The following is an 11,111-nucleotide window of genomic DNA, read 5'->3' as shown; positions in this document are numbered from 1 at the left end:
GACTCTGTACTGGTACCCTGTATATAGCCTCGCTGTTGTTATTTTTCTGCTGGTCTTTAATTATTTGTAACCGTTATTTTTTTACTTAACACATTTTCCTTAACTGCATTGTTGGTTAAGGGCTTGTAAGTAAGCATTTCACTTCCACACTTGACAGACTACAGCTACGAACATGCGCAAATCAACCAGACATAGAAAACAACCTTGTTTCAGTTTTAAATTAGCACTTGAGAACATTCCAGAGAAGAATTAGGCTACTGTTCAGCAGAGTTGAGAAAAGTTGAAGAGATCAAACATATGACAAAGAACCCCTAGTTGACACTTAACCCATGTTTTACACAAATAAGATAGACAAGTTGAACAGTGAGAAAAACAATAACATAACCAACCATGGCCAGCTACAGAGGCCTACTGTGGTCATAGAGCAACACCCTACCTGCTACATGCATTACTCACCATGACTCATCACAAGAACATCCAGTAACTGTGCAATATTTTTAACGTGCTGGGAAAAGAAAATTAGATGTGTGCAGGGAAGTCACCACAAAAGTTTCATCCTGTTGCATAGCTATCTGGGGCTGATTCATAACACTGGGGCAACGAGGACAAGTGCAATATGGGTTTATTGTCAAATCGGTTCTTAAAGTCTGTTGTAATAAAGTGCAGAATTAAAGCAAGTTCCCTGGTGGAACTGTACATTTGTATGGTTCGGTGAAATGTATTTCTAAAAATATGAAAAGCCCTTTAACCACACAAATAAAGCTAATGTGCAGGGTTATTTCACAAAGCTCAGCCCCACTGTACAAGGTCTCCCCCTTTTTTTCAATTAGAATACAATTGGATAAATATAAAGGTTTCACGTTTGGGTTAGTCAGAGCTCTGAAGAGTTTATACGATAATTGATATGTCGTACAAAGCTCAATGTCAATGAATTTCCTGTAAACTCAAACTACATGCACGGCCATACTAGTATCCAACTAACCTGTGTCTATTGTTTTTGTGCTCAGCTCACCATAGAACAAATCAGGCTCAAAGATCAATAACATGAAGCATATATGGGCTGCATACACTCCTACTCAAAACCTGCACACAATTACCTTTTACAGTTAATACATGAAACCACGCAACACTACCAATCGAACAGTATTCAGCAATTGTCAAATCCCTCTTTGCTTAGTGTAACAAATTATGGAAACAAAGGAACAGGCAGTCACCACATATGATGCTAAATATTGCACAGACAAGTGCTAACACAGAACAGTCGCATATCATAGCCTGTGCATAGGAGGAATAAAGCACTTATGGTATTTGCAAACATTACCACTTCATAAAGCTTCATGGTTTTGATAGAGAAATTAGTTAATTCCATTACACTCAACTACGCCGACACAAAACCATGACAACATAACCATTGAATGAGAGCATAAAGAATGTATGATTAAAGTTAAGAGTCCATATATTGGCAACATAGTAATGGAAAAAAGTCCCAGCATTCCACCATCTTTGCATAGATAGAAAGAGATGGGGGCATGGAGAAATCTCTCAATGATATCTTAATAAATAGCATGGAAAATGTAAAAATTAGTAAGCTAAAAATATTGTGCATGCGCATATTTTAAAAATCCCCATCAGTTTGCCACAGAGCTATAAAGGGGGGCTGCACTTCCTGATTTGGCCTATTTTCTTCAGCCATGTACATTGTGCAATTTGCTGATGGTCCCTAACTAGCCCCATAGAAATATCTAATGTCAAACGAAATTGGCCATGGGAACTACTATGGTTGCGTGCAGCTCTGCTCCAAATTGATGATTACTTGGGTGCTGTCAGCTGTGGGCAGGATTGAAATAAACCCAACCAGAGAAAAAATGTTAGGGTACTCCTCATTCCGTGACATACCATTTTTTCCCCTATCATCTCGCAGACTATGAACAAAATTGTCCTATTTACACTTTGTAGTCAATTTTGACACTACAATAAATGTTTGACTCATATCGATAGGCTGTTTTCAAAACAAGAAGCAAGAAGTTGCTTTTTAGGGGCAGTTGCTTTTTAATTCTTGCTTCGCAGGGGGGGGTTCACACAATGTTTATCATGGACTCCAATACAATCAAAAAGAGTGCACGTGGGGCAAGGAGAGTGGTGGCCCACATCTTTGATAGTCATTATCTGTGGAGAAGCACAAAGGCCTCCAGCTTCTCTGGGATGTTTCCTCTGTAGCAGAGGCTGTGCTTGATGATAGCCCGTGCAGCCAGACACTGCAGGGTGGTGTGGTTGATGGGCTGGATCAGGTTCTTGGCCATCTCCTTCTCGTCCAGCAGGTCGCAGGCCGTCTGCTTCAGGGAGTTGGTGCTGTCAAAGTGCGTGCCGCAGGCAATCAGCAGGTTCATGATGTCCGGGTGATTGTTGGAGGCGGCCACATGCAGAGGGCTGTTGTTGTCCTCGTCGCGGCAATTGACGTCCGCCCCACACTCCAGTAGGATAGAGGTGACCTGGAAAGAGGGGAACTTACAGACAGGATAGCGGCCCACGCAGGTGGTGTTCCTGTCCACGGCCAGGTGGAGCGGGCTGTAGCCATTCTTCCCACAGGGCTGCAGCTTGAGGAACCTGTAGATGGTCTCCTTCTTGAAATGGTCCTGCTCCACGGTACAGGGGACCTTCTCCAGCAGGCAGATGAGATGCAGGATGATGGAGAGGGCCTTGCTGAGCTGAGCCGGGTCAGGCTGGGTTTGTTTCACCGCACGTTCAATCTCCAGCACGCTCTTACTGAGGATGCCCATGAGGTCGTTGAAGGAGACAGAGGTCCCCAGAAGGCCTTTAGCACGGTCCTGGAGCATGAAGGAGAATAGTTCAGCGAAGGACAGCAAGCTGCTGGCTGTCATGGGGCTGAGGGGGTCCAAGTTGCTCTGCTGCATGTCAAGGGCATACTTCCAAAGGTTGATGCAGCGCTCAAAATTCCCAGAGTCAGCGTATACAGCTCCCCGGTAGCGGATGTAGTAAGAGGTGTCGGGGTGGGAGGGGCCCAGGATGCGTTCTCTAATGAGCAGGGCCTGCATCCTCATCTCATCGGGGTCTGAGATCAGGCTGTCTAGCTCCTCCCCATTACTTACTTCCCTGGCATAGTCATAGGCCATGATCAACTGCTTTGGCTCAGCTTTGTTAAGAACATTTTTGCTGTCACTGTATCTCAGGTCCATGGCCCTCTTCCAGTACTTTAATGCCCCAAGAAGATCCCTCTTTTTGTCCACAAAAGTAGCACCAAGCAGTTCGAGGGCGTTTATCCTCTCCATGTGGTTTGTTTGCTGGTGTTGTGTCAGATAGTCAACAATGTTAGTGTGGCCAGTCACACTAGCAGACAGCAGTGGGGTCATTCCATAACCATCCCTCTCCATGGTGGCACCATATTTTAGCAGCATCTTCATTATCTCCAAGCTGCCAGATTCAGCACAGTCATGTAATGCGGTGTTACCTGTGAAGAAAGAAATACTAATACATGTTTTGCAAACTGGAAACCATTTTTGCAGACATTCTAGCAATAAATAAATATATATTCAAATTCATTGAAAGTAGATGTTTAAGTGAAGAGACAAAAAGGTTAAATTTGCTACATTTCATAACTAAATATGTTTGTCAAATAACTTGGTAAGCAAATGTCTTCCCACATACTTGCCTGTAACCCTTTCCCTCTAGGAGTAGACCAGTGATGTAAGCAATGTGCAAATCTAAGCACCTGCCAAGGGGGTAAAATTCTCATGGATTGGGACAGATCTTGTGAGATATTGCAAGGCTTACATTTAGAACAGGCCTGAGTGGTATCATGTCCCCTAATTGGTTTAAACACAAATTACTCTATCTTGTTATTTGACCCGATTAGATGTCCAAATGGAGGATTTACCTCAAGACTGTCTGAAAAACATGCACAAGTTTGGGAAATTGTATATGACAAATGTGATCTGCGTTTAACAGCAAATTACTGAATGTTTCATCATTTTGGTTTTGATCGTTCATGACATAAAGGAACAAAGCACCTGCCAGGTACTAGGCCTGATCTCGTTGCTCAGGTAGACTCAGGGATATAAAATACAGGGAAATAAACGTTTGAATGTGACCTCACCTTTAACACTTTTCCTGTTAACATCAGCGTCTTTCTCCAATAGATACTGGGCAATTTCCTTGTGTCCTTTGTAACACGAGATCATGAGGCATGTGTGACCATGTCTGTTTGCTACTTCCAGGTCTGCCTTGTGCTCTACCAGGTATTTTACAATGTCCAGATGCCCATCGAAGCAGGCTGCTCTCAGGGGGGTGGAATTGGTGAGTGTTGTATTGTTCACAGAGGCACCGTGGCCAAGTAAAGACTGCACGACTTTCAGGTGTCCTGCTGCTGAGGCAGCCCATAGAGGGGGGGCACCTTCGATAGTCTCTCCATCAAAATTCACTGACCCCCCAACCTCAACCGGTGCGCAGCAACACTCCAAAAGATATTCCACTAAATCCAGGTGTCCGTATCTTGCAGCCATAAGCAAAGAGGTCGCACCGTTGGTTTTCTCTGCCATTAATTTGGTAACCTCTAGGCCAGTTTTGTTCTCCAAAAGTTTCTGAAGCAACCGTAGCTTGCCATCTCTGGCTGCATTGAACACCGCCGTTTGTAAATCCATTTATGCAGCTTTGTTCACGGACACAGTTGATTAAGACACGAGCGTCTTAAAAGTATGTGGCAGGTGTTGAGCAGAAGCCTTTGTTTGTGGCGCTAGCTAGCCTTGAATAGGTTGGCACTCGATACTAGGGGACTAGCTAACTACGTATTGCTAAATTAGCTAAACGGGAGGCAGAAATCAGCCAGCTAGCGACTGAAAAACGTATTTGTTAACATTGGCATGCTCTGCTTTGCCCCCTTCCCTATTGAACGTTTGCTGCGACGGAAATATAGCTAACTTAATAAAATTGTCTGGGTAGCTAGTTACAGCACTGTTCAACCAAATAGCATGGGTGTAATCATTACGCAAAATCTGTTGCCAACCCGATAACTCCAAACCGGAAACGATAGTTTACTGGGCACATCCAGGTCGGTCCCGTCCTGTTTCGTTCCGTTTGGTTGTTAAACGGTAAAACGTTTGCGTAATGAATACATCCCAGGGGTGTAATCATTAGCAAAACAGTTGAAAAACATTACGTTTTGCAACTAAAACGAGTTTCTATTGGACAAATGCAGATAGATCCCTCCCTGTTTCGTCCCGTTCGCTTCCGTCTGAGAAACGTTTTGCAAAAGAATCGGCGTAATGAATGCGCCCCAGCTAGGCGTGTTCAGTCTACGCTGTCCGACGTCCTTTTCAATTTCATCAAGCAGTTTTTTAGCCTTAATTCTGCATGTCATTTTCCGAAAGAACCATGTGTAAATCGACGTATATATATATGTTTCATCCAGTTTAAATATCAAGAAATAGGCCAGAGAACATCCTCCCCGCTTGATATTTAATGTACAGCTACGCTAGCTAGCCAACATTGTCCAGCAGCCGAAGTCGATTGCGATGCCTTCTTTTTCTTCGTTGATCAGCTTGTTGTGTTGTAGATTTTTCCCGCCCGTTAAATCTATCCCAGAGGAAATAACACAAGAAAAACTAGCTAGTATGGCAATTTTTCTATAATGTTCTTTGAGGGGGGCGGGCAAATCTGTCGACCCACCACACTGATTAGATCATCACGACTCAATGGGCGGATTCGATTATGCTGGAGTGTGGGACACGTGACACGAACGGGCAAAAACGGCGAGGGAGGAGCACTATATAAATCGAAAAGTAATCTGCACCGCTCTGTCATGTTGTCAAAAATGCATCGTCCCGAAACGATAGCGCCCTGGACTTCGGGCTAGAAGGTCGAGGGTTCGAGACCAGCTCTCCCAGCCTGTTTCATTACAATATGTTTGCATTTTCAAATTACTTTTCATTGTGAAGGTATATTAACCGTTTTTATCTAAATAAATCACTATTGCCTGTGAACACTCAGAATCCTACTCATTACTCTAAGTGCTTGGTTACGTGACATTTGTTTTGAGCAGACCTCGCCGTTTGGCTTTGAACCTGTGGCTCACGCCCGGAAGCAGCCCGGTTCCAAAACAAATATAATCAACTGTAACTCAGTGCACAACACGCCTACCCGGACAGATTAATCGAGTCCCCTCATTGCCCACAGTACACTGCTGTCAATTCGAAAACAATGCGTTTTTTAAATTTCCTATTTATTGAAAAGGAAACCATCCAATCACAGAGCTGATATTCGCTTATGCGATTGTATTCGCTTACGCAATAGCAGTTAAAGGCAAATACCCGACTCTATCATTTTAGGAGGTTGAGCAAGATGTCATTAGTTTTTGGGGTTTGTTGTGAATAAAGTTGGCATCTGCGCATACAACTGTATTAAACGAATAATAACATATTTGCATGTCCTTACAGGCAGATGGCGATTGCATTGCATATATTTTGTTGACTACTACCACCTCCTGGAGGTTGAGTGAACAATGTTTTTTTCCTGTGATCAATTATTTGATCAACAAGCACCAAGTGTACATAGAATCAAGATTAATTCGAGAAAAAGTTTAATATTTTCTGCAGTTCTTGAAATCATTACGACAATGTAATCATAAAATGTTTCAGGACACATTTCTCGGTGTTGTATACAACCGCACCTTTCATGATGTTCACAAGTGTACATGGCCCACAAGCTGCGTCCTTTGTAAAGAACAAAATGAAATACTTGATCATTAGCAACCTGAGCAGTGAGTGGATTTTTATGTATCAGCTATTCCTGATGATACTGATATTCTGCATCACAATATAGAGGTAATTGTCAAAATAATGGAAACACGAGTAAATGAGGGATATTGAAAGCAAGCACTTCCACACAGGTGTGGTTCTTGAGTTAATTAAGCAAATAACATCCCATCATGCTTAGTGTCATCTTAAAAAATGCTGGGCAGACCATTATTTTGCCCCATAGGATGACAATGCACCCATCCACAGGGCACTGAATGATTTGATGAGCATGAAAACCATATGCCATGGCCGTCTGTCACCCAATTGAACACTTGTGGGAGATTCTGGAGCGGCATCTGAGAAAGCATTTCCACCACCAACAAAACACTAAATTATGGCATTTATCATGGAAGAATGGTGTCGCATCCCTCCAATAAGGTTCCAGACACTTGTAGAATCTGTGCCAAGGTGCATTGAAGCTGTTCTAGCTTGTGGTGTCCCAATGCTCTATTAAGACACTTCAAAACACTTGTCTCCTTTATATTGGCAGTTACCTGTAAATGCTATCTATTTATATGGCTCAGTTTATTCATTGATTGAATATTGAAGGTCTGACAATGGGTTTATCAGAATGTTTATTAAGCTATGCAAATAAGCAAACAATTCCTTGGACTGCCAACAAGCTGATGACTATGGAGAAACAATCATGAACAGCACGCAAACATATGACCACACACACATGCCTAATATGAAATAAATTAAATCATTTTGTGCTTACACCAGCTTCATATTTATGTTTTAAACATATAAACCAACAACAAAACACCAATTACAATAAAGAGATGGTTAAACTCCTAGTCAAGGTCCATCCACCCAAAACACAACCTCTGCTTGCCACAAGCCCGTTGAGTGGAATCTCACATTAAAAACAAACCAATTGTTTACAACAGAGTACTTTTGATTTGTTTGACATCACAACTTGAATCTAACAACCAAGTTTGAATTGTCATTGCTAAGGAAGTGAGAACTGTGCACAAATTAAATTATGCAACTACGATTTAATGTATCAAGGTGTCAAATTAGAACTGCAAGACGGGCTACCAGTTTGTTAACATTATTCTGGTAAACAGTGTGGTAAAAAACAATGACAATATGCACCCACATGATAAATACATTGTTGCATTTCCAACATTATTTGCTAGATTTTATGTAGATAATCCAGTTGGTTTTTTAAAAGTAACTTCAAAGCCTGAATTTGAATTCTATGAATGGCATCTATAAAAAAAACATTCTGCCGTGAACTGTTGTTGGTGCCGTTGGATCTGAAGTCCCTTGTGGAGGTGACCGGGATGAGATGCTGTGGGATGTTAGGATCCAACACGCGTGGTGGTGGTCTTCCTGTCAGAAAAGAAGCTTCTCAGCAAGACCACCTGGCTGATGCTGACTACCAGCAAAATTAAGGCCTCCCCAATGGACCAGAAAGCCACTCTTGTGTTAAGGTCCTCGGCACGGCTGCGTCCCTGAGCCTCCCGTAGACGGAAATGTGTCTGATAGTCAATGACCGATTTCAGGGCCTCGTGAATAGACACGCAGGCAGACTCCATCTGAAACAGGTATTTACAGACTTAAAAAAGGCATACAAGATCCCTGTATGGTTTGACATGCAAGCACTGCAAATAACCAGAAATCTATGCCTATGCACACAGTTCTTTCCATTAGGTTTTTGCCAAATGGGGCAAACTGAAATCCAATAGCATTTAAATCTGTTGCAGAGAATTAACAGATTGTTTTGATTGAACTGCCATATTGAAAATTGCGCAGAAAAACACCTCAGCAATAGTCATCAACAACAGATCTACCTGGGTTAAAGCAGTGACCCTGTTCTCATTGGGGAAAAGTGGGGGATCCTCTCCAACTTGGAAATCGAAGTAGACAGTCTTATGCGTGAAGGTGGAAAACTCATTGCTGAAGCAGAACTTATATGTTCCGTTCTTGGCAGCAGTGAATGTAAAGCTGTCATACTGCTTCTTCATTTCTTTGTAAAGAACAGTACCATCTGCATCCTCTAGACGACAGTCAACATCGTAATGCCCGCCAGTGACAACCTGGAGAGAAAATATTTTGTTTAAAATACAGCCTAGCAATTTAGCTATAGTTATTCCCATAACTCCATGTCATAATGTGAGGCCCTCAATCAACTTACCTGGAACTCAAGTGTGCACTTGGTACCAATTGTAATATCTTCATAGAAACACTGTTTTGCGTTATCTGGAAGCTCAAACGTAAGCTCGGAGCCAAACGTCCAACCACAGAGCAGGTAGGCCCAAAGAACCTGCACCAACACTCTGATGGTACCATGATAGCTGTACATCTTGGCTGGTGGAAGAGTGGTAATCTGATATTGCTGTGAACCTGCAAACCAATACTATTTCTAGATAACATCAAACAAATACCTAAATAAGAAAAACGTATACATTGACATGTGAACTAATAACATATGACTGAAATGGAATGGTCTACAAGCCAAACCCGGAATTCACAATTGACTAACGTTAGCTTGATACGCTAATTTAGCTCTAGCTAGCTGACACGGCCGATTCACATGCCATCTGTTTTTATTAGAATTTGAGTTGGCAAGATGAACTAGGTTTACAATTAACATTACAATAATTTATTGTACACACATTTTAAGTCATCGTTGAATAGCATGCTATTTTAGTTCAATATTGTGGTTAATTCAAGCTACTCACTTTAAATCCCTCATCCGGTTGAAAGTCACTACTAGGAGACGTAGCATCAACGAATCACCTCATTGGCTAACATGAAATGGCCACGCCTCTGTTCTTCTACCATTGGTCAGAATGATCGGAGGAAGCGCTCTAACAGGAGGTGCGTTCAGTTCACTTGAACGTTTGCTACCGTGCAAAACGGTTTGTACTGTACGACACGTTTCCCCCAATACGTTATTGAACAGGATTTGACGTACGTTTGCTGGGTGTGGCTTGAAGCAATGAGTGACATTTAAAGGGCAGTTGTCACGCTAACCCTAACCCCTTTCTTAACCTTAACATAATTCTCCTAACCTGCTGGGGAAGTTCTCCTAACCTGCTATGTAAAGTCAAATCTGACATTAATTTGACAAAAGCTGTAGCACTTCTAGCTATGACCCCCCCCCCCCACACACACATAGATGATATTAACCAGGAGGAAATTTTGATTTTTGTCAATATCACTGCACTTGCAAATACTTGTCAATGTTTGTCAGATTTTTGTAACCCCCACCACACTATCATTTGAATAAACCATGCAATCCCTTGTGGTGTCACTTACCATAGGCCTACCTAAGGCCCAAAGGGAATTTGACTAACAACTGATACCAGGGTCAGATTATTCTTCCAATCTACCTACAGCTACATACCTCGGCTACAAACACATACTTTGACCACACATTCATAGCAACAGGAAGTAGGGGTTTTGATGGTGCTGTAGCACCCCCTGAAAAAATCAGTAAAAATCAGTATAAAAAAAACATTCACCAAAGTAATAGACTGGCCCTTTACCAGTCCTGTTCTAGCAGACAGATATAGCCATCTGTAGCTCTGGCCAACATTTGTTTGTTGTATAAAAAAAAGCAAAAGAAGCCGTCCCTCTTAACAGGACTGGCCCTGTCAATCACCCTTCACAACTCTGTTCATCCAAACAATCAGGGCGCTTGGACACACTCCAGGGCTCAGCCACACACCTCAAGTTAGAGAGCATGTTCACCTCAGGCCCAGCTCCAAAAGGGGGCTTAGCCCTTCATTTGAAACTTTTGCCCCATCAGTTTTAGTTTCATGTCCCTATATAAAAATAGCAAAAAAGTTCAAATGATAGGTTGGTGTGAAATTTGTGTCTCTGCATCAGCACAATAGGAGTGCTATGGAAAGCCCCAGTGGCAGTTAGGTATTTATTTTGTCAGTTAAGAACAAATTTTTATTTTACAATGACAGCCTACCCCGGCAACACTGGGCCAATTGTGCGCCGTCCTATGGGACTTCCGATCACAGCCGGTTGTGAGACAGCCTGGGATTGAACCAGGGTCTGTAAGGGACACCTCAAGCACTGAGATGTAGTGCCTTAGACCGCTGCGCCACTCAGGAGTAAAGGTATGACTCTATAGGGGTTCCATAAACGCGGGAAAAAACGCTTCTCATCTTTGGTAGGCTAAGTGAATAACGTGATACTCCTCTGCCTGTAATATTATATTATTTATAAGGGCAGAGTCAAGTTTATAGTTGAAGTTGCTTCACTCAACTCTGCCTCATGCCCCATCACTATCGAGTTTAGTTAGCTTAGCTATCAAAAGCGTTGGTGTTATTAGCCTTC

General features: G+C 42.4%; 2 protein-coding genes across 4 annotated transcripts; both read right to left on the bottom strand.

Annotated features, from left to right (window-relative positions):
- Positions 1-605: 605 nt before the first annotated feature.
- On the bottom strand, positions 606-5,706 carry LOC115139700 (protein fem-1 homolog C). The gene is made up of 2 exons (XM_029677376.2): positions 4,112-5,706; positions 606-3,466 (listed from the first exon to the last, which is right to left on the bottom strand). The coding sequence occupies exons 1-2, from the start codon at positions 4,653-4,655 to the stop codon at positions 2,163-2,165; spliced, it is 1,848 nt and encodes a 615-aa protein (XP_029533236.1). The 5' UTR covers positions 4,656-5,706; the 3' UTR covers positions 606-2,162.
- A 1,658-nt stretch (positions 5,707-7,364) lies between these two features.
- LOC115139701 (transmembrane emp24 domain-containing protein 7-like) lies at positions 7,365-9,589 on the bottom strand. Of its 3 annotated transcripts, none has more exons than XM_029677379.2 (4): positions 9,497-9,589; positions 8,950-9,122; positions 8,606-8,851; positions 7,365-8,350 (listed from the first exon to the last, which is right to left on the bottom strand). In XM_029677379.2, the coding sequence occupies exons 2-4, from the start codon at positions 9,115-9,117 to the stop codon at positions 8,114-8,116; spliced, it is 651 nt and encodes a 216-aa protein (XP_029533239.1). In that variant the 5' UTR covers positions 9,118-9,122; positions 9,497-9,589; the 3' UTR covers positions 7,365-8,113. The 3 variants fall into 3 exon arrangements, with proteins under 3 accessions (XP_029533239.1, XP_029533237.1, XP_029533238.1); XM_029677377.2 differs by having other exon boundaries at positions 8,950-9,177; positions 9,497-9,566; XM_029677378.2 differs by having other exon boundaries at positions 8,950-9,158; positions 9,497-9,552.
- Between the last annotated feature and the right edge of the window lie 1,522 nt (positions 9,590-11,111).

This window comes from Oncorhynchus nerka, linkage group LG13 (genome assembly GCF_034236695.1).
Source record: "Oncorhynchus nerka isolate Pitt River linkage group LG13, Oner_Uvic_2.0, whole genome shotgun sequence".
Classification (NCBI taxonomy): Eukaryota; Metazoa; Chordata; class Actinopteri; order Salmoniformes; family Salmonidae; genus Oncorhynchus; species Oncorhynchus nerka.
Note: the sequence above shows the minus strand (reverse complement) of the source record. Positions and strands in the feature narration are given on the sequence as shown.

Coding starts and splice junctions, on each gene's coding strand:
- LOC115139700 (XM_029677376.2), bottom strand. CDS start 4,655: ATGGATTTACAAACGGCGGTGTTCAATGCAGCCAGAGATGGCAAGCTA. Junction 3,467..4,111: donor TAACAGGAAAAGTGTTAAAG/GTGAGGTCACAT, acceptor CTTTCTTCACAG/GTAACACCGCATTACATGAC.
- LOC115139701 (XM_029677379.2), bottom strand. CDS start 9,117: ATGTACAGCTATCATGGTACCATCAGAGTGTTGGTGCAGGTTCTTTGG. Junction 8,852..8,949: donor AGTGCACACTTGAGTTCCAG/GTAAGTTGATTG, acceptor TTTTCTCTCCAG/GTTGTCACTGGCGGGCATTA. Junction 8,351..8,605: donor GGGTCACTGCTTTAACCCAG/GTAGATCTGTTG, acceptor TACCTGTTTCAG/ATGGAGTCTGCCTGCGTGTC.